Source organism: Papio anubis, chromosome 10 (assembly GCF_008728515.1).
Source record: "Papio anubis isolate 15944 chromosome 10, Panubis1.0, whole genome shotgun sequence".
Lineage (NCBI taxonomy): Eukaryota > Metazoa > Chordata > Mammalia > Primates > Cercopithecidae > Papio > Papio anubis.
The window spans coordinates 125,772,572-125,798,366 of NC_044985.1; the positions used below are offsets into that span (position 1 = coordinate 125,772,572).

Sequence of the window (25,795 nt, forward strand, 5' to 3'; positions counted from 1 at the left end):
TCAGCCTGGCTGCAGCCTGGCCCCTCCCTGGAGGCCTCCCTCCCTCCTGCCCATGGCCCCCACAGCCGCCTGACAGGACAGAACTCTTTAGCATGCTCTGATATTTAATTATAATTATAATATAACAGAACCACAGGGAAGGGGGGTCCCTTGTCCCAGCCACTCAGGTGCCCGCTGGCCGCCTGGAAGCTGGTGGCCCTGCCCCAGGAGTGGGGGTGCAGTGTGTGGATGTGAGGAATGGCCAGGCCGCGGTGGGGGTACTAGGCCGAGGAGGGGACGCCTGTACCTTCCCACCCAGGCCCTGGTGGGAGCCTGGCCAAACTCCTTTAAATAATTTTGTGAATGCGTGCCAAGGACAGCCCCCACGTTGGGCAAATGGGGGGGCCCTGGGTGCCTGCACCTCTGCCCTCACAACACCCAGGTGGCCACAGCTGGGAGGGGCCTGAGTCAGCCCCAGCCCTGCTCTCCTGACCTTGGGACCCTAGGATATCCCTCTCCTGAGTGGTGTGAGGGGCTGGGGTGGCATGGGGTGGCGGGAGGCCAGAGTGCTGACTGGGCCTGAAGGGCCTCCAGCTCTGCTTGCCCTCTTACTGCCTCAGTTTCCCTGCCCCACAAAGGGCCTGAGATGCTGCCTGGGCATGTGTGAAGGTCTAGGGGTTTCCTGCCCCGCCCAGCACAGCCAGGAGCTCTTCTGGCCTTCCCTGAAAACTTCTCTAGGCCTGTGGGGAGCAAATGACTCCCGGGGAGCCCCTAGCCCTATGCACCTCCTACCCCTGTGCCCAGTCTTGGACCCTGCATCCAGGGCGTCTCGGGATGCTGCTGCCGGGGGCACCTTGGCTGCTCCAAGGCAGTTTCCAGCCAGCCCCCAAGTTCAGGCAGGAGGCTCTGGGGGCGGCAGGCAGGGCCACAGCACCTTCAGCCCCGGGCCGCAGGCAGCAGCAGCAGCAGCAGCAGAGTTTCAGGGAGCTGGGCACAGCAGAGGGCCAGAAGCAGTGACTGCATCTGGCCCTCCCTGTAGGGGGTGGTGGCACCTGCTGCCTGGGCTCACTGTGGGCACTGAGACATGAGTTCTGTGGTGGGGCTGTGCCTGGCAGGGCTATGCCCGGTGGGGCTGGTGCAGGTGCAGACTGGTGCGCCCGTCGCCCCTAGGCAGCTCAGCCCATGGGCGGTCTGCAATGGCCTGCACCCTGCCTGCTTCTCCTGAGGGAGGGCGCTGACCTGGGCTCATGGTGGAGGGTGTGCAGAACACCAGTGGCCAAGGAAGCCGGTCAGAGGGGCCAAGAGCAGTGTCCATCCTCAGGCCTCAGTGGCCGGGGACTCCGAGGGCCGTCGGCTGAGCCCCTGCGGGCCGGGGACGAGGTGCCCAGCCCACTAGGAAAGACGATGGTGGCGTACTCCGTCTGCTCAGGGACGCAGGGTGCCGGGGGCTCCGGGGTCTTCTCTCGCCACTGGAAATCCAGCTCCCCATAGTCCACAGAGAACACAGGCACGGCCGAGGGGTCCTCCTTCTTTCAAGGGAAAGAGAGGAGGAGTCAGCCCCCATGGCCCACCCTAGGAGGGAGGCCGGCGGCTCCACAGCCTGGCTGCAGCACTCACACTGAGCCTGGGCCCCCCACTGAGAGCCGCGTACCCTGGGCTGTCCCATCACTGCCCTCTGTGTGATCTGGGGATGCCACCCCTCCTCTCTGGCTCAATGTTCCCCTGTGAAATGTCCCTGGCATTCTTGCAGGTTTAGGATTCCAAAATGTCACTTTTCAAGGCCTCCTGCCTCCAACGTAAGATAAGAAATGACCACGCCCACCCCACACCCCCGCAGGCAGGCGCACACGGTGGGCTGGGGCCCCAGGTCGTGGCTTTAGGGATTGCGATTGCTGCCTGGGGGCCGGAGAGGTGGGGTCCTGGCTGTAACAGAGTGTGAGCCCTGCAGGCCGTGTGGCCCCAGCCTGTCCTTTCACCTCTGCCCACCCAGGAAGGAAGGCACCGTGGATCACGCAGGAAAAGAGTGAGACTCACCAGGGGCTGGCCGGTGCGCCTGGCTTCTATGGTCCCTGAAGAGAAACACACTTGGGGTCACCAGACCGACCCTGAGCCGTGCTCCCCAGGTCGGGGGTCTTAGCCTAGGGGCTTTCATCGGGACTTAGTCTGACGGGGAGGTGTGGGGGAGGTGGATGGGGTGCGGGAAGGGTGGAGGGAGGGGAGGCGGGAGTGAGGCCGCCAGCAGGGTTAGGGCAGGGCAGGACGAGGGGCTGGGAAGACGTTACCTTGTGCAGCCCGGGAGCAGATGACAGCCAGGACCCAGACTAGCAGCACCAGGCTGCCCAGCAGGCCGCCCACGACACCGACCACCAGGGCTTGGAACTGGCCAGCTGGCCTGGGTGAGGGGCTGGGGTGGGTTGTGGGCACTTCTGCCCTTCTCTCTAGAAGGACACAAAGGTCAGGGGTTAGGACGGGGTCAGGTTGGAGGGTCAGGGCAGGGGTGAGGGCAGACTGCAGGGACTGGGGTGCTTCCAGAGCGAGAGGACAGGGATGCCGGTAGCGTTCCCCGGGTGTGGAACAGAGCCCTGGACTGGAACCGGGAGGTCCCTGCCCTACGACCCTGGAGCTTGTGCTCCTGTGCAGGAGAGGACACCCACCCAGGACCGGCTCAGCTCGCCCCTGCCCTGGGGCCTCTGAGGCCGCACCTGTCACCCTGAGCTCTGCCCGCAGGCTCTCTTTGATCTGCGCCTTGGGGGCCAGAGAGATGGCCCCGCAGAGGTAGGTGCCGCTGTCATTGCGCCGGGCCCTGACCACGCTCATGTGGAAGTCGCGCCCATTGGGCAGTTGTGTGACGCGGAAGCGGCAGTCCTGGCCGGGCTGGCTGCGGTCCTCGGGGAAGGCAGCCAGCTTGTCCGTCTGGTTGCTGGGGCTCATGCGGTACCAGTTCAGCACGAAGCTCTCCGAGGCGTTGGAGAAGCTGCAGGTGAAGGTGGCGTTGTCTCCTTCGGTCACCAGGAGCAGGGCTGGGGAGAAGGTAGGGGGGTTCCAGGGCCTGTCCGGGGATTCTGAGAGATGGAGAGAGGTGAGGAAGGGGCTGGGCGGCCCCGCAAAGCCTCCCCGGCCACCTGCCCACATCCCTCGGGCAGCAAGGGCTCAGGAAGGGCCAGCCCCGCTGGAATGTTGTTGAGAAGTCTCTGCTGGGGCCGCCCGGGGACGGACACTCGCCCCCACTGTAGAGCCTCTTCCTTCTACGCGAGGCTGCGGCCTCTGCCCAGAGCCTGGCTCTGACTTGGGTCCCCCCGATTTCCTTCTAAGAGTCTTCACCCCCTTCCCTGTTGAGGCCAGTCCCCCAGAAAGGGCTGTTTGGGGGCTACCCATCCCCAGCCCCTGACCCTTGGGCATCCTGGCCTGGTCCTGTCTGCACTGCTCGGGCACAGGGGAGTGTAACTGGGCGGGTGGGTGGAGGGCTGCCCACGGAGACCCCCGCCTTGGGAGGAGTGCAGCCCCTCGGCAGGCTGAGGGTCCAGTCTGTACCCCCTTTTCAGCACAAGCTCAGAGCTGGGACCATGTGGTATGGGCATTGCTGCCCTGGGCAGTGGGCAGTGGGGCCTCCACATTTTCCAGCAAGACAGTGGGGACTGGAGCTCACAGCAAACATGCTTCAGAGACGAGGTGGGCCATTGCCTCGGATGTGGACAGACACGGGCCCCTGACCCTGGGCTTCCCAAGACAAGGACCTCCTGAAACATATGCCTGCCAGGGCCAGGGCCTGGGATGCCCACATGACAACCTGGGGGTCGCGGCTCTTCTGCCAGGCGCAGGCACTGACACAGGGGCTTAAGATCCAGGCCCGAGATGCCATGCAGTGGGGTGATTTTCCCGGCCCACCCACATGTCCCATGCCACAGGGTTCCCCAAATATGGCACTAGCCCTGCGCTATCAGACGTGGGGCACTGTCACTCAGCTCCATCTCGGGCCCGGGCATGGCCCCCCAGGAAGTGATACAGAGACCAGGCCCTGGTTGCCGCAGCTGCGGTCCCTCTGCTTCCTGGGACAGGCGGCCTCTGTGGCGGGGGGTGGTGATGACTCAAGGAGCAGTCAGCTCAGAGGAGGAAGGGGCTGCTGCCCTAGCGGCCCAGGGCGTGCTGGCTGGACACCAGAAGTGAGTGGGGCTGTCATGTGACCAGGACTAACTCCTAGTGCCAACCTCACTGGGCACCTCCCAGGGGACAAGTGAGGGGTCTGAAGTGACCTTGAGGCCACCCAGAGTGTCCCTGTTCCCTTTGTGCCCCATGGCCTCCTGGCTGCCCAGCGCTCGCCTCCTTCACCTGCATGCCTGTCTCCCAGCTTCCTGGTGGCGTGTCCAGAGGTGGCGGGGGGGGCCAGCTACACAAGAGGCTGCTGAGGTGAACCCCCTCTCTGAGACCGCCCTTGTCTGCCGGCTGGCCAGGGGAAGCTCCCTGCAGAGGCATGTGCAGGGTGGCCCCGGGGAATCTCCCAACCACTCCAGAGTGGATTTTGACCAAGGAGGGCAGTGGGGTAGTGTGACTCTCAGGGCCAGCGGGCAGCCAGGTCAGGGCACTCAGAGACCTGCCTGAATGGAGGAAGATGGGCTCCCAGCATCAGGGCCAAGAGGGCTCCTGGGAGGTGGCCTGGGACAGGGCGGGCTGCAGTCCTTACTGGGACTAGGCTGTGGCTGGGTAGACTCAGCACAGAGCAGGGGAAATGCCCTGCCCTCTGGGTTTCTGGGAATGCAGTGGAGACCCAGTGGCACCACCACCGCAGGCAGCCCCTTGGGGCCTCCATCCAGGCAGGTGAGGAACAGGGGCCATCACGGGAACTGTAAGCAGGGACCCTGCATGGTTAGGAAGTGCTGGGGGACCCCCAGCTGTAGGGCGAGGTGCTGGCGACAGGACCAAGGTCGCTGTGTGTCCACACCGCAATGTCCATGGAACCATCTGTGCGTTGTTCGTGTAACTAAAAACTTAACTGCTATTTATTTGCACACGTTGGTGGAGGGACCCGCTCTTGACTTGATCTGTGCTGGTCGCTGACAGGCTCAACCCTTTTCCTGTCTGGCTCGCACCGGCCCTTGGCCAATGGGCCTCAAGCCAGGACCCTGGGCTCTGTGCCGCATCCCCCCTCATTTTGGAATCCACCCCGGGGAGCAGGCCCAGCTGGGCCCCTCGGCCTCCGCTGCCTCTACTGACTGGCTGGGTGGGGTGGGGGCTAGAGCTTGGTGTCTGCGGTTCAAGCAGCCTCTCCCCCACCTCCCCCAGCCGGTCTCAGAGACTCTGGCTCCCAGAGAAGCCCAGTGTGGGGGTGCTGAGTGGCGACCCCCAGGCAGGGCCTGCCTCGCCTCAGTCCTCAGGCCGCCTACTCCAGGAAGCCTTCCTGACCTCCCGTGGCTGGGAGAGTCTACTAAGAAGGAGAATATTCAGAAATGACCACTGGCTGGTCCTCGGTCAAGTTAGATTCGGGGTGTTTCTGTGGGATTCCATTGTTTCCCCAGCTGCTCCCTCTCGGATCCATGTAGGATCGTGGGTTGATGAGAGAGGGCTGTGCCCTATGCAGGGTCAGGAGGGAGAGAGAGCCTGTCCCAGGGCTGTGGAACAGGCCTGTGAGGCGGCGGGGGCGCAGGCGGGGGGTGCTCCCACAGAGAGACCCCACTGCAGGACGCGCTTTCCAGAAGTGCACAGAGAAAGGTGTGCCTGCCCCAGGGAGAGGAACCTGCTGGTCCAGACCAGACCATCTCTGACTGTGGTCCCATTAGGGACAAGGAAACTGGCCCACGGGATGTGCAGGGACGCGGACAGCGAGCTTGTCCCTAGAGGACCTGGCAGGGGCGAGGAGTGGGGTCTTCCAACTCCTCACAGTTGTGTGTGTGTGGAGGTGGGAAGGGCTGTGGGCCGACCCGTGTCCCCACAAATTCCTATGCGGAAGTCCTAACCCCATGACCTCAGAAGGCGGCCTTATTAGGAATAGGGTGACGGCAGCTGGGACTAGGTAGGATGAGGGCACAGGGCCAGGTGGGGGCTGACCCAGCCCCCAGCACGCCTGGTTTCCTGCAGTGAGCCGAGATCACACCACTGCACTCCAGCCTGGGCGACAGAGCAAGACCCTGTCTCTAAAAGAAACAAACAAAAATGTGTCAGGGACTGGGCTGGGCAGTTTCCACACTCACCCGTGCGGAGATGAAGGCAGAGCCCAGGGGATGCTTCTGAAGCCCAGGAACACAGAGGGTGGCCACAAAGCCCCCCAGCCAGGAGAGGCTGAGCACAGCCCTCTCGGAGCACGGGGAGCCGACCCTGTGGCCCTCGGTCCTGCACGTCCAGCTCCCGACAGCGGGAGGGCAAGCTCTGTTTTTAAGCCACAGCCGGGAGAGGCTGAGCAGAGCCTCCTCAGAGCGCCGGGGAGCCTACCCCGCGGAGCTCCATCCTGCGCGTCCAGCCCTCGGATGGTGAGAGGGCAGGCTGTGTGTCAAAGCCACTCGGTCGGTGGAGCTTTGTTATGGCAGCTCCAGCCGCCCAGTCCCCAACTCAAATGTGTCAATATTCTGTTACTGATTCCAGATGAGGGATATTCATTGTCGTGTTTTAAAACTTTTTTTTGTATATTTTTCAAAATAGTCGTTTTAAAATCTAACTTTAAAAATTTGACTTTAGGCCGGGCGCGGTGGCTCAAGCCTGTAATCCCTGCACTTTGGGAGGCCGAGGCGGGCAGATCATGAGGTCAGGAGATCGAGACCATCCTGGCTAACACGGTGAAACCCCGTCTCTACTAAAAAATACAAAAAACTAGCCGGGCGCGGTGGTGGGTGCCTGTAGTCTCGGCTACTCGTGAGGCTGAGGCAGGCGAATCGCTTGAACCCGGGAGGCGGAGCTTGCAGTGAGCTGAGATCTGGCCACTGCACTCCGGCCTGGGCGACAGAGCGAGACTCTGTCTCAAAAAAAAAAAAAAAAAAAAAATTGACTTTAAAAATCGGACTTTAAAAACATGTGTCATGGAGGCCAGATGCAGTGGCTCATGCCTATAATCCCAGCACTTTGGGAGGCTGAGGAGGGAGGATCGTTTGAGCCCAGCCTGGGGAACATAGCGAGGCCCCGTCCCTACAAAAAATGGAAGAAGTGATCCCGGCAGGGTGGCGCGTGCCTATAGTCCCACCTACTCCAGCGGCCCCGGAGGTTGAGGCTGCAGTGAGCCGAGATCACATCACTGCACCCCAGCCTGGGCGACAGAGCAAGACCCTGTCTCTAAAAGAAACAAACACGTGTCAGGGCCTGGGCTGGGCAGTTTCCACAGATGACCCGATCTAATCCTCAGGACGTAGCATCACCAGGAGGCGTCCTCACCCATGACCCCAAAGCACACGGAGAAGTCAGTAAGGGGCCAAGTCCTGCCAAAGGCCCAGAGCTCAGCAGCGGTAGTGCTGACTGGAGCTCACGGGGGTCCCACGCCGAAGCGGAGGCTCTTATTTACACTCCTGCCCCCGGACAGGGGCCAACAGGCGGCTGGGTTTGGGATATCTCATAAAACACAAGGGGAACACACACCTGAGGTGGGAGTGGTGACCGCGGGAATGACAGAACGGCAAACGCAGTGAACACATCAGGAGGGAAACGAGGCATGCTGGAATGAAGACCACTGCGGCCGGGGTGGCCACATCTGGGTCAGGACAAACAGGACCCCAGTCGTGCTTACTGCGCCTTGCTGAGTGCCCTGTGCTGAGTGTTACCGGTGGGGAAACCAAGGCACGCCGCCTGTGAGAGTCTTGTCCGGCACAAGCGCAGGCACCTGAGGCGTGAGTGTCTGGCTGCAGACACCTCGCTCTTATCTTTCCCGCCTGGTCGGGGAGGGTGGGGTCTCGAGGACGTGCCTGAGGAGCCAGGACACAGGGGAGAGGCTCGGCTCCCCTCCTGCCTCAGCTCCTCCTCCCCTGTGACAAGCGCCCCTCTGCACTCTGGTTCCCCCACGAATGTCTCCCTGGGGTGCCTTCTGGCCGCAGGCCCTTTGCCCAGCGTCTCCAGTTCTGAGTCCTGAGTGACCCGTGGGCCTCCCTTAAGAGGTGGTGCGAAGGCAGAAAGGCAGGGCCTCTGGTGAGGATGCTGCCTCAGACGCTGGGGAGCAGGCCCCAGGAGAGGGGGCTGAGGTGGGGAGCACCTAGTCACCTGCCACAGTGAAGGGGCACCAGGACCCCCGGGATGGGAGCCTCAAGGGGATGTCAGGGCAGCCCCAGGGTGCCCCTCATCTTGTCCTCCCAGTGGCGTCACACCCCAGTACCCAGAAGGGCCCAGAAGGACCGTAAACCACCCGCCCCAGGCCTCGGCATCCCCAGGTGCAGGCTGGCTGGGCACTGAGGGTCCAGGGGTGGGCTGTGGTCACAGTGGACACAGAGGGTCACGGGCAGCCCAGGAAGAGGCTCCCCCTCTCCTCGATGCAGGAGCGTGAGGCCAAGGCCTCCCCCAGGGATGGTCTGAACAGGGCTCGGGGAGAGCTCTGGAATCTGGGCAGAGACCCAGGCGGGTACAATCCCCACCCAGGAGGGATCCTGGAGACAGAAGAGCTGTCCTCACTTGAACAAGCACACTTTTGATATAATGAGAAAAATATCACCAGTTCATCTAAACTTTGACGTCGTAAAGCCAAGGTTGGTCCCACATGGGACTCGTCCCACCCTTAGGAAAACCGAGGATGCCCGGGCAAGGCAGAGCCGCCACGCAGACTCGCCATGAACAAGGTGTGGGGTTCTGGCCAGCCTGACCCGTCATTCTACAGAAACATGCAGCCCCAAGGACCGGCGGGGAGGGGACAGAGGTCCTGCCTGCCCAGGAGCAAAGAGGGCACTTGGGCCAGGGGAGGAGTTGGGGCCCAGAGAGGAACTCAGGAGTCTGAGCTGCCCAAAGCCGCACAGCTCAGGGTAAGGGGCAGAGCTGGGCTGCCGGGGGCCGGGCCCGCCACAGCACCCCCCGACCTGCCAGGGACTGAGGGGGGACGGTCCCTCCAGACTCCTGGCTCCGGGACACCTGACCGCGACCCCACCTACCTAAGAACCATCCTGGCCGCCAGCCCAGTTGTAGCACCGCCCAGACGACCGGCCAGGGTGCCTGTGGGATCTGCATGCCTGGAGCAGCCCCAGCAGTGCCGCCGGCCGCCTCCTCCGCTGCTCAAGCTGAGGCAGATGTGAGCGGAAGGGAAACTGTCCCAGGTCAGGTCGAAGGGAGGGTGCCCGCCCCTTGCTCCCGCCCCCTCTTCCTCCACCTCCACGTGGGCGGGAGTGACAGAGGTAGTGCTGGGGGGTGGGGATGAGGAGGGGGGTGTACGGGGGGGGGGGGGGGGGGGGAGACAGAGACAGAGACGGGGGTACAGAGGAGATGGGGAGGAGTGGGCCCGTGGCCCCCACGTCCTATTCCGTGGGGGTCTCCCCAGCTCAGGGCCCCTTCCTCTCTGTGTCTCTGCTCACTGCTGTGGCCTCTTTCCATATCCCGCATCCCGCTGGAGCTGCCCCTCCTGAGGCTGTGGGGTGGGGGCAGGCCCTCCCCCTCCCCCTTCCCCCCCATTTCCCTGGGGGCCGGCCTCCCTGCCTGGGGAAGGTGGGTGGCCCCCTCTGGGCTCAGGTTCCTGGGCTGCAGTGAGGGGTGGGCTCAACCCCACTCCCATTCTGTCGGAGCCTCTGGGAGCCTCCGGGCTGCCCACAGCCTCTGCCCCTGCTGGGGGCAGGTGTCTGGCCCCCGGCCCCTGCCTTCCCGGCCCAGCCCCCTTCGCTGGGACACAGGTGGCCCTACTGAATGACAACTGTCCATGGCTAATCGGCTCCCCCTCAAAGCTTCCACCTTCTGAACAGCCCCACACCATGGCCACGGTTCCAGATCTTTCCACCGTGTGATGCTTCCAACAGCCTGATGGGGGGCCGGGGCGGTGGCAGGGGCTGGCTGTGAGGCTGACCTCACCTTCCAGCCTTGACCTTCTACCCCAGGGCCCTGCCCTCCAGCCCACTTGTGCCAGGGCGGGGTAGTTCAGCGGGTCCAGTGCCCGGGACTGGCTGATGGCATTTGTGAAGCGGCTTGCTTATCTCCTTGTATTCTGCGCTGAGCATTTTATTACAGCGAATGGAAAACAGGAGAAATGAAACTGCTGATATTAGTGATGAGATGCGTCAGGCTCATCAGCTTAAAATAACCGAAGCGAGGCTAGAAACCGCCTGACAGCTGCGCAGCTGCCTGGCTCCGAGAGACACTCGGCCCGACTGTGAAGGGAAAACATTAAAGCACTGAAACGGTGGAAAAAGAGCATCAAAGATGATGTCTGCGAGGCGCGGCCACGGCGAGGAAGCTCTCGTTTATGAACAAAGGGCCACTCCCGGGTCTCGGAGATGTGAGGCTGCGTGGGTGGCCTGGCGGGGGGGTGGGGGGCCCAGCTGGCCGGGGGGGGGGCTTGGCGGGGGGCCCCCAGGGGAGCCTGGCAGCGCCCACTGTGCTGCCAGACAGCTAAGGTGGCCGGCAGCAACTGTATCCTGGCACACCCCCCCTCGTGCCCCAGGGGCTGGGGCTCTGGGGGTGGAGACGTGTTGGTCGGCAGGTGCCTCCGTAGCCCTGCGCCTCGCCAGGCTGTGGCTGAGTGGCTAAGCTGCCCGTGCTGGCTGTCCTTGTCCCGAAGGCAGATTCTGGACAGAGCCGCCCTCTGCCCCCAGCCTGTGTTGAAAGCTGTCTCCGCTCCGGTGTAGCCTCCTCAAGGCTCTGAGCTTCGTGGGATGGGGAATGCTGCGGAGTGGGCTGGAGGGGGGGCTGGGCCCAGGCGGTGGGCTCTGAGGTGGGAGATGTTATCAGAGCCCTAGAAGGCCTCCTCACCACCAAGGCCCTGCCCCCGAAATTCCACCTGCCAGAGCTTGGACATGTGTCCCGGAGTAGGGGGCAGGCACAGGGAGAAACCCAGCTTCCATCCTGCCCCTTCCTTCCTTCTCCTTCTCCCACCCGTCCCCTCTCTCCCTGCAGTCCCTCTCTGTCACCCGCTCTCCTTCCCTCTTCCCCTCAGTCCTACTGAAGGCCCCGGGCTATGGGAGAGGAGACCTGGTGGGGTGGGCCCAGCGTGGAGTCAGGGCACTGTGGCCACTGAGGCCAGGGCTGCCTGATGGTCTCTCCACACCGCCACTCACCGGAGCACCTGCAAAGGGACACGTGGACCCAGGGAGGGTCTGCAGGGCTGGGAGGGGTCTGGGGTCTGAGCCTGGAGAGCACAGGGCCTGCAGGGATGGGCACTGGGCCCGGACTAGTAGGCTGGACGTACAGGGTCCTGGGACCCCATCCAGAAGCAGATAGGCGATCCCAGAGCTCAGGTGTGGGGTGGGGACTCATGGAGCCTGCACCCCAATATCACACTCCAGACCACTTATCAACACCCTCCCCCAAACACATACACTGTCCCCAACACACGATTTCCAACACACCACACCCCAACACACAGTCCCCAACACTCACACAATCCCCAACACACACACAAAATCCCAAACACACACAATCCTCAACACATATACAGTTCCCAATACACACACAATCTCCAACACACACAATCCCCCCGCACACAGTCTTCAATGCACACACAAAATTCCCAACACACACAATCTCCAACACACATAATCCCCTCAGACAATCCTCAACACGACAAAATTTTTAAACACACACACCCCTAACATATATAGTTCTAATACACACACAATCTCCAACACACACACACAACTTCCAACATGTGTAGAATCCCCAGCACACACAATCCTCAACACACACACAAAATTCCCAACACATACAATTCCAAGAACACACACAATCCTCAACACACACAGAATCCCCAACACACACAACCTCAACACAATTCCCAATACACACACACTCTAACACACGCAATTCCCTCACAATTCTCAACACACACACAAAATTCTCAACATGCGCAATCCCCAACACACAATCCTCAACACACACACAAAATTCCCAACACACAATCCTCTGTACACATTGTCCCCAACACACATACAACTCCCAATATGCACAGAATCCCCAACACACACACACACAAACACACAGTCCCCAGCACACACACAAACCCAAACACACACAGTCCCCAGCACACACACAGAATCTCCCTCCCCACAATCCCCAACACATACACAGTCCCCAACACACACACACAACCCCAACATGCACAAAATCCCCAACACACACACAAACCCAGCATAATCCCCACAATTTCAACACACATACCCCAACACACATAATTTCCAGCACACATAATCCCTAACACACACAACCCCAACATGCACACAATCCCCAACAAATACACAATTCCCAACATACAATCTACAACACACACATACCACAATCCCCAACACACATACACAATCTGCAATATACACACAACCCCCAAACATACATGCTCCCCAGCACACACACTTTCCTCCCACACACATCCTAAGCCCGTGCCTTCCACCCAGTAGGCTTCCACTGACTTCTCTCACAAGGAGGAAAGGCAGGTGGAGTCCGGGGAGCAGCGTAGATGGGGCTGAGGGGCCCTTGGCTGGCCGGCCCTGCCCACCCCTCCCCCATCTCCTTTTCTCACCCTTCCTTCCCAGGGAACCTGGACACCCAGGCCGTCCCCCCGGCCTGCTCCTTCCTCGCAGAGGGTCATGCCCCCTCCCAATCACTGGCCCTGGGACAGAAGCGGCCAGATTCAATCCAGGCTTTCAGTTAAAAGATAATTTACAACAAGCAAAGTTGTATGTGGTTTTTGTCTGTTTGTTTATTTTCTTTTAGAGACAGGGTTTTGCTTTGTCGCCCAGGCTGGAGTGCAGTGGTGTGATCTCGGCTCACTGCAGCCTCGACCTCCCGGGCTGAAGTGATCCTCCAACCTCAGCCACCTGAGTAGCTGGCATCCTGTGGCCAGCTCATATCTAACATTTTTTTTTTTGTAGAGATTGGGGTGGGGCAGGGGAGGTCTCTCTATGTTACCCAGGCTGGTCTTGAATTCCGGGCCTCCAGCAATTCTCCCACCTTGGCCTCCCAAAGAGTTGGGATTACAGGCGTGAGCCACCACAGCTGGCTGATGGTTGTATGTTTTGGTTGAGTATTGTATCATTTACAATTGAGACAATTGTAGATTTACTTGCAGTTGTAAGAAATTACACAGATGCTTCCTCATACACTCTGCTCAGTCTCTCTGAATGATACAGTTTGGAAAACCACAGGACAATGTCACAACCAGGTTAATGACTTTGATGTGATGCCTCCATCCCATCCTGAGTCCCCATTCCTGGCTGACGTGTGCCTATCAAGGGCTGCACAATGTCCGCACAGGTGAAGGCTCCTGCGTCCCTGGACAGCGAAGCCACAGAACGTCCCCATCACCATGGGGTCCTCGGGTGCCCTTGGCAGTACACCCACCTCCCTGCTGCTGGCCGCGAGCCTGTCCTCCACCCCCATCACTGTTTCATTCCAGCGACAGCCGTAGGAAGGTGCAGTAGGCGTCCTTCCGGGATTCCCTGGAGATGCCTCCAGCGTGTGTGTTTCAGCAGCCGGTTCCTCTCTGTGCTGAGCCATCCGGGCTGTGGTGTGGACGTAGCACACCACAATTTAGTCAGCCATTCTCCAGTTTGAGTCTGGGTGGACTCCATTTCTTGGGGACTGTGAATAAAGGCCCCGGAAGCCCTCTGTGGACGAGGCGCCCAGGAGGCCAGGGGCTCTAGGACTGCCTTCCCAGACAGGGGCCTGGAGAAGGTTCCCCTCGCTGGGGGCCCTCCCCTGCTCCTGGTCTGAGAAGAGAAACCTAGAGTTTCCAAGGGGCCTGCATGTCATGACGCATGGCGCCCTGCACACGGCGGTGATGAGATAGGCCCCGGGGGCTGGAACATGAGCCGGCACCGATGGAAAGTGGCAGGGGGAGGGGATTCCCCGCTCGCCTGGGGCAGCGGGAAGTTTCCATCCACGCAGGGACGGTCCGGGGAAGCACAGGAAGCAGCAGGACCATCCCGAAACTGCTTCTGCAGTGGGAGGCGGCGGGCGCCAGGCTGGCCGGGTGGAAACGACGCTGTAGCCGCCCGGGCCAAGGGCACCGCGGTGGGGAGGCAGCGCCTGATTCACAGCCATTTCTGAGGTTGGAACAGGAAATGGTTAATAGTGTTTGCAAATAAAAACTCTCTGTTCTATCCTGTTTTCGAAACATTTCCCAGAAGTTGAAAAATAACAACCAATTTATCTGCCCAATTTAAGAATAAACTTTTAAAAAATTGAATGAGATATTTCCACAATTTTTTATACACAAAAATAAAAATAGTTGGGCGGTTTGTTAAGGGGTGGTGGTAGGTGATTTCTACCCCCTCCGCTGTTTTCTCAACTTTCTGGAATATGGTGAGTAGTTTAAATGTCAATTTATGTTTTAAATCTCCCAGTGTGTGCATGTGTGTGTGGGTGTATATTTTATGTTACTGTATGTGGTATGGCTGTGATTGGATATTGTATCCATCTTGTTCATATATTGTGTGTTGTGTGTTGTGTTATTTATGTGTAGTGTATTGTAGTTATTATTGGTGCGTGTAGTGTGCATGGTATGTGTGTAGTGTGGTCAGCTGGTTGCTGGTGCCATGTTATTGTAGCATGAGTGCTGTGTGTACTAGCAATGGTTTGTGTGATTAAGTGTTATTATTATTGTAGTGTGTGTATTGTTGTGTTGTGTGTGCATTTTTATTATTATTAGTTATTATTAGCAGTGTATGTGGTGTTAATGGTGTGTGTTGTGTGAGCTATATGTAGGCATAATGTGGAAGTGTGAATTATTATTGTGTAGTGTGTGTTGTGTGTGTGGTTTGTGTGATGTGTTTATTAGTGTGTGGTATGTGTGGTGTGTGCAGGCTTTAATATTGTAATATTGTGTAATGTGTATGACATATTGTGAATTGTCTGAGTAATGCGTTTATGTGTAAGTGTGTGTTATTATTACTGAATTGGTAGTAACGAATCAATGTTTGTATGTAATTATTAGTATTGGTATTATTATTGGTGTGTGTAGTAATATGATGTGTTTGTGTGGCGTCATGTGAGTATTGCATTGTATATGTATTATTAATGGTGGAGATTATAACTTGTGTTTATTATTAATGAATTATTGATAATGGCATGGTGTGTTGGTGTGGTAGTGGCGGTGCATGCGTGTTTTGGTGGTGGTGCTGTTGTGCGGTGTGACAGTGGCGTGTGTGTGTTTGGTTGTGTTTATTATTGTTATTAGTTATTGTGTGGTGTTTTATGTGATGCGTGAATTGACGTGTAGTGTGTGGTGATATGTGGTGTAGTGTGTGGTGTGTGTGGTGTTTGGTTATTGAATTATTAGTGGTATTATTGGTCGTGTGAATTAGCGTGTGTGTGGTGATATTAGGTGTGTGGTGTGTGGTGTGGTGTGTGATGTGTGTGGTGTTTGGTTGTGTGGTATGTGTAGTGTGTGTGGTGTGTGGATGTGGTATGTGTTATGTGTGGTGTGTATAGTGTGGTGTGGTATGTGTGAATTTATTGTAGTGTGGTATTATTGGTTCTATAATTGTGTGAATTGATGTGTAATTATTGTGGTGTGTATAGTGTGTATGTTGTGTGTGTGGTGGAATTGATTGGTGTGGGTGTAATGCGGTGTGTGTGGTATGGTGTATGTGGTATTATTATTGTATGCTGTAATTATTGTGTAGTGTGTGTTGTATGGACATTATTGATGTGTGTGTGATTGGTGTGTGGTGTGTGTAGTGTGTGTGTGTGGTGTGTGTTTGTGTGTGGTGTGTAGTGTGTGGTATGTGTGGTGTGTGTGGCATGTGTGGTGTTTGGTTGTGTGGTGTTTGGCTGTGTGGTGTGTGTAGTGTGTGTGTATGGTGTGTGGTGTGTTGTGTGTGGTGTGTGTAGTGTGTGTGTGTATGGTGTGTGGTGTGTTGTGTGGTGTGTGTGGGTGTGTGTGTTGGTGTGTGGTGTGTTGTGTGGTGTGTGTGAGTGTTTGTGTGGTGTGTGGTGTGTTGTGTGGTGTGTGTAGTGTGTGTGTGGTGTGTGTAGTGTGGGGTATGGTGTGTGTGGTGTGTGTGGTGTGTAGTGTGTGGTATGTGTGGTGTGTGTGGCATGTGTGGTGTTTGGTTGTGTGGTGTGTTGTGTGTGTAGTGTGTGGTGCGTGTAATGTGTGTGTGGTATGTGTAGTGTGTAGTGTGTGTGGTGTGTGTGACATGTGTGGCATGTGTGGTGTTTGGTTGTGTGGTGTTTGGCTGTCTGGTGTGTGTAGTGTTTGTGTATGGTGTGTGGTGTGTTGTGTGGTGTGTGTAGTGTGTGTGTGTGGGTGTGTTGTGTGTTGTGTGGTGTGTGTGTATGGTGTGGTGTGTTGTGTGGTGTGTGTGGTGTGTGTGTATGGTGTGTGGTGTGTTGTGTGGTGTGTGTAGTGTTTGTGTATGGTGTGTGGTGTGTTGTGTGGTGTGTTGTGTGGTGTGTGGTGTCTTGTGTGTGTGTGGCGCCCCTGACTTCTCACTCCAGGGCAGTGGGTGTCACTCAGGCCCCTGCTGGTCCCCCTGCTGGGCTGAGCTGGGGAGACACGCAGCGGTGAGTGAGAGGCCCCCCAGGGTGGGATGCCCGGAGGGTGAGTGCAGGAGGTCCCTTGCATTGCTCCTTGGGAATGGCCTCCCCAGCCCTGCAGGACCTGGGGTTGGAGGGGAGAGCAAGGGGCCTCTTGGACGGTGGAAGAGCCTTCAGCAACAGAATGGCTGGACAGAGGCTGCGTCCCCAGCTGCTGGTCCCGGGATCCCCGCCCGCCTGGGCAGCGCAGGGGCAAAGCCACACGGAACCTTGGGCCAGAAACAGCCCCTTGCCCGTGGGGCCCGCGGGGCTGCAGGGCCTGGGGTCTGGGAGGCGGCCCTGTCCCTGCCGCTGCAGCCACGAGCTGAGGTCTGTGTTGGGAGGGTGAGCCCCAGCCGAGGTCTGTGGGGGGCGGGTGGGCCCCAGCACCTGCGAACGGCCACCGTTCTCTGCCCGGCTCCTTTTCCTGTCCGTCTCTTTCTCCCTCTCCTCATCACACACACAGACGGCATCCTGCTGAGCAAGGACCACCATCCCATCAGCTGACCGGCCGTTTGCTCCTCCCTCGCCGGGAGCTGCTGCCTCTGCTCCTCCAGGCCCAGGCTGTGCATCCGTTCTGGCAGGAGACTGTGGTGGGACTCACCTGAGCTGCAAGTTCTGCTTCCCAGCAGGGAGGGCTCCTCCCGGCCTGCCATCTGCCCTCCCCAGAAGCTGAGCTCAGGAAGACGGGTACCAGCGTGTGAGGAAGGGGCCCCAGAAGGAGAGCATGTCTGGGGGGAGAGGGAGCGCTAAGGCCCCGCACCAGGTAGGCAGCAGTGCTGAAGGGGCACCCGGCTTCCCCTGATAGTTTCCTTTCCCGGTGGTCTGATCTCCCACCCACTTCTCACCCTGTCCTGGAGCCATCCCTTTGGGAGGCTGGGCAGGGAGCGGGGTCAGAAGGCGTCTGCCCCAGGCCTGGGTCCTAGGGCCTGTCCTTGGAGGGACCACACAAGCCTGTCGAGAGGCTCCCGTGGCTGGCTCCAGGTGGGCGCTGATGCAGGGGGCCCAAGGAGGACCCTGCCACATGTTGCAGGGACCCGTGGGTGCTGTGCACACCCTCCCTCATCTATCCCTGGCGAAGAAGCGGGGATGCTCATTGCTGGCTGATGGTGAGGGGGCTGTGTAAGCAGCTCTTGCAGGGCGTGGCTTGTGGGCTTGGGAGACAGACAAATGGGCAGACAGACAGAGGCGTGGACAGGATGCCCTCTCTGCTGTCCGCCGCCCAGGCCTCTGGAGGTGTTCTGGGATGGGTCTAAGGAAGACTCAACAATTCTTGAGTGAAGAATGCCTGGGCAACCAGCTCCCTGCATTTCATAAGGGCTGGAATTGCCATCCAAAAGTTATTTTGGGTGACTGTGGTCAGCCACCATTCCAAAGCTTTTCCCTAAACTCTGAGCCACGTGTGGCCTCCAGGGCTGAGGAGCTTGAGAGGTGGGACTGTGGCAGGGCTGTGGCCCCAGCATGGCAGAAAAGCAGCCAGGAAACACCAGCTCCAGAGCGCCGTGGCGGGAGGAGGTCCTCTGCAGGGGCCCCTGTGGACTGAGGCTTTGGAGGCAAGTGGACAGCAGGTGTCTCTTAGACCCCTGCAGGGGCACAGGACCAGGACCACAAGGGACTCACACACGCACAGTGGCCCGGAGCCAACCAGCAGACCCCGGGACCTCAGGTGCAGCCCGGCGTGCGAGTTAGAATAGCTCCGGCTGGCTGTGTGATCACCCACAGTGCCAGAGAATGGTGCCTCGAGACCACAGTGGCAGCTGGCTTACATCTCGTGTGAACAGGAAACCCAGAGGTGGGCGACCCTCCAGTGGTGTGACAACTCCAGCTGTCACCACGGCCCCGGGCTCCCGCCTTCCTGCTCCTTGGGCTCACAGCTCCGTGCTGCAGGCGGGCCTAAGACCGGCTGGAGGGCGGCCATCCTCCCAGCACTGATGGACAGAAGAAAGTGAAGCTGGAATGAGAACACGGGGCTTTCCCTGGCACTCTGGCCCTGCATGGAGGCCCCTTCCCAGAGCGCTTCCTAATGGCTTCCTCTTCCATCTTGCAGTCACACCTAGCTGCAAGGCAGGAAGATGTCACAGATTTGAAAACTATGACAACATTGCACTCACTTGCCAGCGTGAGCTGCAGAGTGGACAGAGACGAAGAGATAATGTGTGAAGTGGTAGAAAAATGAGAAGAGATTGTTCAGTGTGCAGAGCAGAGAGATGGTGAGATGGGAGCTGTGAGGAGAGCCGGGCGGCCTGGAGGCTCCCGGGGGGCAGATCTGTGCTGAGCTTTTGTAGGGATCGCCGGCTGCCTCCGCCCCTGCACGTCCCAGCTCCTTCTCAGCTCACCCTTTCTTGTTGTGCCCTGACAGGTGGCTGCCATGCACAGCAATGCCACTGAATCTCACAAACTAACCTGAAAAGGTGTGAGAAGCTGGGCACACACATGGAGTGTTTACGTGAAGCTCAGAAGCTGCACAGCTGAAGGGCTCGGTGAGGGAGGCATCATAGGTGTTGAAGCCTCAACGTGGTCCGTGCAGGCACCGCCAGGCTGGTGGCACCTCTGCCGGGAGGGTGGGGGGTGAGGGTGGAGCCGCGGGCTGAAATCGGGAGCGAACAGGCAGTCGGCTCTGGAGGCTGGCAGAGCGAGGTTCTGTTTCTTCCTCTGGGAGGTGGTGACTAAGACTTTAGAATAATTTGTGAAACTCTGCATTTATGTTTTAGGCATTTTATGTAAATATTTTATATTTCTCACTAGTAAAACGTTTAAGAGAATACACCCACGGGACAATCTGCAGTGATACACGTTCTATAAAGTTCTTCTAGCTTTGTTTGTGTGAAAAGCGTTAGTGCTGTTTGCAGAGAGAAGCTGAGTGAATAAGTTACATGACAGCCACAAGCTGGAAAAATACGAAGTGTTCAGCAAGGGATGAGTGTGGGCCACCGTTCCTGGTGCGCAGTAGAAAGAGAGGGCTGGGGATGATTCCTTAGAGCGATGTGTGGAAACACCTGGGCCTCTACACGCACAGGTCTGGGGAGGCCCCTGCGTGTCCACGGGCCCCCCACCGTGCTGCCGCCCCCACGGTGCTGCCACAGGGATGCTCTCTGGGTGGCGGGGTCATGGGAGATTGCATTGTATTGTATTTTTCCTTTCTGCTTCCCATTTCTTGGAGACAAATCTGGTTGCCATGGAGACCGTGCTGTTGTCAAGGTGGCTGATTGGCCGGCGCCGGATGCAGGGATGCTTCCTTGGGCCCCCGGCGGGCGCAGCCCTCAGCCCGCACTGCGCAGCCAGGCGGCAGCATGGACGGGGCTGGGGCAGACATGTGGGCCAGCACCTTCACCCTGGCCATGGCCGAGAGGAAACCCCAGGACGTCTGGGTTCTGCTACCTGAGCACAGCCTGGTCCCAGGACGCCTGGACGGCGGTGGCGTCCAGTACCTGCTGGTGGGGCTCTCGAGGTGCGGCCAGAGGCTGGGGACCCTGGGAGAGGGAGGGGGCTGAAGGTGCTTTTCCACGGGACCTTGGGTGGTCCCAGAGGCTGGGTGGGGCTGTCGGGCCTTTTCTTGTCCTCGAGACGGGAGGGGGGACTGGGTGCTCCTTCTCCCGTCTGAGCCTCTGCCTCGCCATGCTGGGCACACGGCTGCTGACGCAGGGGTCCCGGGGAAGACATGGTGGGTGCCTCGTGGAGGGTTTGGTTTCCCTCACTCGGCTCCTCAGGCCAGTGCTGCCCTTGGACACAGGCTTATCTCCTGTTTCCATGGCAGTGCTGTGGCCTCGCAGCCGTCCGTGCTGACAGGTGGGCCCTGGGGTGTGCCTGTGGTCACCATCTGGCCCTGCGCTGCAGACGGTGGGGTGTCTGGCCCTGATCGGGGGCCCGGGGTGGCTGTGGGTCACATGTGAGCCTCACGGGCCATCGTCACGGTCGTGGTGCCGTCAGCACAGCAGGGTGGGCCCCATCTGCTTCTCTACCCGGCAAGGCATCCACAGGTCTGCCAGGAGCCAGCCGGGAGGGGCGCAGGGCAGCCCCACAGCCTCGCAGACGCCCGGCCTGACAGGCCCCCAGGCTACTGGCTGGTCAGTCCCTCTGTGGAGATGCCCTGGGCAAAGGGGGAGTCATCCTGCCCTTCGGCACAGCTCCTCAGTGCCTGAGACCCCTGGGGCCAGGTGTGTGCAGAATCCCAGCTTTTTCAGAAGCTGGGAAAGTAATAACCCGTGTTGGGGTCTGAGAAGTGCTTGGAAGCACATCACCGTTCCCACAGCCAGGCGGAGATGGCTCTGAGTGGCTCCCAGCTGGCGGGAGGGAACTGAGGACGGGTGCCCCAACATAAGCCCCAGCGCCTGTGGCTTTGGCAGGCTCCTCAGTCCCATTTAGATACAGTCAGCAGTTCAGTTCCTCCAGCAGGACCGTGTCCACGGGCTCTGTGGCCAGTGTGGCTGCCGGCTGCCGGTGGGGCAGTGTGGGTATAGAACATTCTGTCATCCAGAAAGTTGCACTGCGTGGAACTGAAGCAGAGCCTCTCATTCATGCAGGGTTCCCGGAAGCTCACAGCTGCTTGTGTGGTTAGCAAATGGTCACCGGTCTGGTGACTGCTGTGGACAAGCCAGTCTCTCCCAGTGCTCTCCCCAAATCTCCCTTCGCCTGGCGACGCCCAGCAGGGCTGCCTGGGCCATGACCACAGGCCTCAGCGACACCCTTTCCCTCAGCTGGCAGGCGACGGGGGGATCACCTCCTCTCAGTCAGGACAGGGACCCCCACTTGCTGAGCCCCCAGGGACAGCCCCCAGATGCATGCTTTTCCCCTTCTAAGTGTGTCAGCTGGCCTGCCTCTTCCTGTGTTAACCCCAACTCACAAAACACCAGCAGAGCCACGCGGGCGGCAGGTGGCCGACACCTCACAGAGGCCAGGCCAGAGCGGGTTTTGCTGCAAAACTGCTGAGAGGAGGTTTGCTTTGCTGAGAACAGCACTCCAGATGAGGGGGTTGCAAGCTAGCGTGCATGGGCCCGTGTGGCCGAGGGGCTGGTGGTTTCAGAGCCTCAGCACAGGCAGAAGCAGGTGCTGGGCCGCCTTGGCTGTGGCCCTGGGTGGCTGGCGGGTGAGGTTTGAGGTTTGAGTGTGGGATGTGAGGCAGGGGGCAGCGAGGCGCTGGGGTCGGATGGGCAAGGAGGCCGCAGAACAGAGCGCGAGGCCCGGCCGTGGGGCCTCTTTCTGCTGCACTCACATGCACCTCTTTCCCCTCGCAGGCTCCAGTGCAGTCACTGTCCGGGGACCTGGGACTCGGCCCACGTGCATGTCCTTTTCCACCTGTGGTGGGACAGGGCCCGCCGCCGGGGGCTGGTGAAGATGCGCATCTGGGGCCAGCGGTGCAAGCTGTGCCCTGCGCCCGGGGACTGCCAGGTGAGGCCCCCAGGCGAGCGGCCCTTCCTCAGCAGGCTGGTCTTGCACATCCTGCAGGACTGCTACGGGGATGGCCTTGGCCCAACCCGGCACCCCAGGGAGGCCTACGAGGGCTGCTGTGAGGCCTGCGAGCTGGGGGTCTGCTTCCTCCAGAAGGCCCCGGACCCTGCCTGGAGCGCCAACACCACGAAAGGCAACTTCCCCGCCACGGCCTGGGGTGGCACCGGCGCCGTCTCCAGGGGCAAACAGCTGCCCACCTCCGGCGATGACCTCGGCAAGGGTGGTGGTGTCATCGCCATCCCCTTCTCCCTTGTGCGTGCCAGCAATGACCAGGTGCCCATCGCTGAGGGCCCTGCAATCCCTGCCTCTCTCTCACAGGAGGCCTCTCTCCCTGTGACCGGCAGCCGTGGGGCCTTGGTCATTGGCCAGGGCTCCATCTACCTGTCTGGGGATTCTGTGGCCATGCCTGGGGGCAAAGGCTTCCCAGTGGCCATTGGAGACCCCCTCTTCCATGGCCCTGGCCTCCTCGGCAGCAGTATCCAGACCTTCGAGCTCAAAGGTTTCCTTTTCAAGGGCCGGGGTTCCCTCTGTAGCCCTGTTGGCGTGGCCCAGGGCTGGGGCCCCGTCTCCCTCAACAATGGCCTTGTCCCTGCGGGGAAACACACGCCAACCATGTTCTACTGCATCGGCCTCTCGGCCAGTGGGGAGGGCTCCCTCACCTTCCCCTCCTCCCTCACTAGCATCTTCACCAACATATTCTCAGAGGCCACCGGTGGCCCTGTGGCCACTAAAGAGGCCTCCATCACCCTCCCCTTCGTCTTTACTGATGTCAAGGATGCCGTTGCTGAGGTGGCTGAAGGCAACGAGAAGGAAGGAGGCGGCCAGGGCCTCATCCCTGCGGGTCACGACCCCCTGCCAGAGACCAACGCTGGTGGCCTTGCCTCCCAGGTCAAGGGCTCCCTCGCCCTCTCCTTCCCTGCTGATGTCCAAGGCAAAGATTCCTTTACTGACATCTCTGAAGGCAAAGAGAAGGAAGGTGGCCTCGTCACCGCAGGTCAGGACGCCCCTCTGGAGGCCGATGCCCAGGGCCCCGTCACCGTCAGTGAGGGCTCCATCACCATCCCCTTCTCAGTCTTTGATGTCATAAAGCACAAGGGCGGTGGCCACGTTGCCTACGGCCCCCAGGGCAATGGCTGCGTCTCCCAAGGCTATTACCAGAAGAGGCGGCTGAGGTCCAGGTTCCACAAGGCCCGCTGTGGGTGCCGCTGGGAGGAAGACGAACGCCCTGGCCGCGCCTGTCGCAGGCCGCACGCCGAGCCCTACGAGGACTTCTGGATCTGGGTGTCCATGACCGTGTGCGTCTTCTGGCTGATGTGCATGTGTCGGCTGAACCCCGGGATCTACCCGCAGCAAGTGTGACGCCCCGAAGTTCAGGCAACCCTCGCCTCTGGGACCCCGCCTCACCTCTGGGACCCCCGCCCCTGCTTTTCAGACGCCCGCCCCGCCTCCGAGGGAGACTCCCCCCCCCTGCCTCTGAGACCCCCGCCTCCGAGGCCCCGCCTCACCTTTGAGACACCTGCCCTGCCTCTGAGACCCCGCCCCGCCAGCAGCCCAGCCTCTCCTGTCTCTCGCTCCTAGTGGTTTTGTGGGTCTGCCCTGAGCTGTTCCTGTGTGCTCCAGGCTCTTCCTATGTGTGTAACTCTAATAAAACCAAGCAAAGCCAGCCACGCAGCCCTCCACCGAGGGAGGTTTCCAGGCGAAAGAAACCTGGGCCGGTCCTTCTGTCCCTCCACCCTGCAGGGGCCCCTCACGCCCACCGCTTCTTCCCCTGGGGAGAGCTCCCTCTTGGGGATTCCACATTCCTGGCCATGTGTGCCTCCTGGGATAGGACAGGAAGCTCCAGCTCCGACTCGACTCCGTGTCAGGTGCAAATTAACCTCCCTCCTGTGTGGACCCAGGGGCCTCGTGGAAGAGGCCACTTACCTCTCTCCAGGAAAGACTCGAGCCCCCGCTGAGACTGGCTTGGCACGCCCTCCCTCTTCCCCCCATCCTCAGTGTAGCCTCGGGAGGGATCTTGGCCCCTCTCATCCATAGGGGTGGGGGGCCACGGTGGGGCTCTCAGCCTGTCTGGGTTTGATAAATTCGATCCATTGCAGATGACAGAAAACTCTCCTGTTACTCAAAGCCACACACTGGATTTTCATTTTAAAAGAGCCCAGGTTCCATTTCCTAGGGGCGGGGGGTGTTGGGACACCCGGCTGTCCCAGCCAGGTGGGGGCCTGACTGTGGCAGTGTCTGGGTCCGACTGTCCGGCAGGGTCTGCCTTGAGGGTCCTGGGAGGTTGGGAACTGCCTGGGGAGACCCTGGCGTCTGCGACTGGGGAAGCCCTGCCCGGTAGAAAGGGGAAGCCTCGTCCAGGGCCCCTGCTGGGGAGGGGGGCCAGCACCTCCGGAGACTCTGCGCGCCAGGCTGGCCTGGACCCCTGGGGTGTGTGGGGGAGGCGTGGCGGGGGGGCGTTCTCCCACACAGCTGTGGTGGGCTCGGATGCAGGTGGTGCGGGGGCTTCAAGAGGAAGCAGCGGAACCTCTCATCCCAACCTGGCACCCTCTGCTTACCGGGCACCGATGGAGACCCCATGGGCCCCAGGAGGTTCCACCCCACACAGAGGCTGGAGACAGCAGCCAGCCTGCAGGTGACACGGACGAGGGTCCAGGAGAAACCCGAATCCAGGCCTTGGGGCCGAACTGCAGGGACGAGGGTCCCAGGAGAAACCCCAATCCAGGTTTTGGGGCCCAACTGCACGGACAGGGGTCCCAGGATAAACCAGAATTCAGGGCTTTGGGGGCCCAACTGCAGGGTGGCAGGAGCCCCACACACCGACTCACAGGGCCCAAGCCAGCCTCATCCTGGGATGGGATTTGGGAGTCTGCTTTGCTCTAGTGGAGCAGGGGCTCTGGGGGTCTCCTGGGTGGGTAGCTTGGCCGCCTCAGGCCGACAGCAGGTGCGCCTCCCCACCCCTTCTGCCCAGTGCTGTGGGGCAGTGGTCTCAGGGGCTGTGGGCGGGGGACTCACAAGAGCACCTGAGGCCCCAGGCAGGGGGCACAAGGCCCTGACCTCTCCCTTCTCCCATCGCCTGCCAGGCCATCCCTGGCTGGGAGCTTGCTGGGGCCCAGAGGGTGGGTGAGTTCTGGGGCCCAGGGCAGGGGGGGCACAGGGAGGCTCTGTGTTCTGGACCCACGCCCCTGCCCTCAGTGCCACCCACCCCAGAAGCCTGTGCACAGGTGTCCTCATATGAGCACAAGAGGGGCCACCCTGCAGTGACCTAGCTTGGTCGCATGGCTACTAAAATGTGGCCACTGAAGAGGAAGAAGGCAAGACTGGTGTCTTCTCCACAACCTACCCAACTCAGCCTTCAGGATGGCTCCCGGCCCATCCCTGCCGTTGGTCAGCTCCCAGCATCTGACCCTGTCAGGACACAGGACATGACTGTCACCTGGGATCCCCTTCCCTGGGGGCCCTGGGGGCAGGCGGAGCAGCCTCAGCAACAGGTGAGAGATCCCCACCTTTCCCAAGGGGATTCCTTCTGTCTGCCTTGGGGCTGCCGGGAAACTCCTGCCCTTGGGGTCCTTCCGTACCCTGCCAGGGAGCCCCAAAGGCTGCAGGCACCCGCCCATCCTGGAAGAACCCCCTCAGGGTTTCCAAAGGCACCTGGGACCCCCCAGCTCCCTGGCCACTGCTCAGCTCCCTGGCCTGCTTGACCCCAACTCCCCCAACACCTGCCCAGGGCCCCTGTCCCGCCCTTTGACCCCCACCCCCCATGCCCCTCACT

The 25,795-nt window shown here is 60.1% G+C and overlaps 2 protein-coding genes across 5 annotated transcripts; one reads left to right on the forward strand and one right to left on the reverse strand.

Moving 5' to 3' along the window:
* Window positions 1-86: 86 nt before the first annotated feature.
* On the reverse strand, window positions 87-9,181 carry PDCD1 (programmed cell death 1). 2 transcript variants are annotated; one of them, XM_021924266.2, is made up of 5 exons: window positions 9,021-9,181; window positions 2,682-3,041; window positions 2,262-2,417; window positions 2,014-2,048; window positions 87-1,505 (listed from the first exon to the last, which is right to left on the reverse strand). In XM_021924266.2, the coding sequence occupies exons 1-5, from the start codon at window positions 9,094-9,096 to the stop codon at window positions 1,269-1,271; spliced, it is 864 nt and encodes a 287-aa protein (XP_021779958.2). In that variant the 5' UTR covers window positions 9,097-9,181; the 3' UTR covers window positions 87-1,268. The 2 variants fall into 2 exon arrangements, with proteins under 2 accessions (XP_021779958.2, XP_003908258.2); XM_003908209.5 differs by having other exon boundaries at window positions 87-1,508; window positions 9,021-9,180.
* A 4,181-nt stretch (window positions 9,182-13,362) lies between these two features.
* Window positions 13,363-24,126, forward strand: RTP5 (receptor transporter protein 5 (putative)). 3 transcript variants are annotated; one of them, XM_031651699.1, is made up of 3 exons: window positions 13,363-14,364; window positions 17,048-20,029; window positions 21,813-24,126. In XM_031651699.1, exons 2-3 carry the CDS (start codon window positions 19,872-19,874, stop codon window positions 23,383-23,385), a joined length of 1,731 nt encoding a protein of 576 aa, XP_031507559.1. In that variant the 5' UTR covers window positions 13,363-14,364; window positions 17,048-19,871; the 3' UTR covers window positions 23,386-24,126. The 3 variants fall into 3 exon arrangements, with proteins under 3 accessions (XP_031507559.1, XP_031507560.1, XP_003908259.1); XM_031651700.1 differs by lacking the exon at window positions 13,363-14,364 and having other exon boundaries at window positions 16,382-20,029; window positions 21,813-21,966; window positions 22,120-24,126; XM_003908210.5 differs by lacking the exon at window positions 13,363-14,364 and having other exon boundaries at window positions 16,382-18,791; window positions 18,941-20,029.
* The last annotated feature ends 1,669 nt before the right edge of the window (window positions 24,127-25,795 follow it).

Coding starts and splice junctions, on each gene's coding strand:
- PDCD1 (XM_003908209.5), bottom strand. CDS start 9,096: ATGCAGATCCCACAGGCACCCTGGCCGGTCGTCTGGGCGGTGCTACAA. Junction 3,042..9,020: donor GCGGCCAGGATGGTTCTTAG/GTAGGTGGGGTC, acceptor TCCATCTCTCAG/AATCCCCGGACAGGCCCTGG. Junction 2,049..2,261: donor CTGCTCCCGGGCTGCACAAG/GTAACGTCTTCC, acceptor GTTTCTCTTCAG/GGACCATAGAAGCCAGGCGC.
- RTP5 (XM_031651699.1), top strand. CDS start 19,872: ATGGACGGGGCTGGGGCAGACATGTGGGCCAGCACCTTCACCCTGGCC. Junction 20,030..21,812: donor CTGCTGGTGGGGCTCTCGAG/GTGCGGCCAGAG, acceptor TTCCCCTCGCAG/GCTCCAGTGCAGTCACTGTC.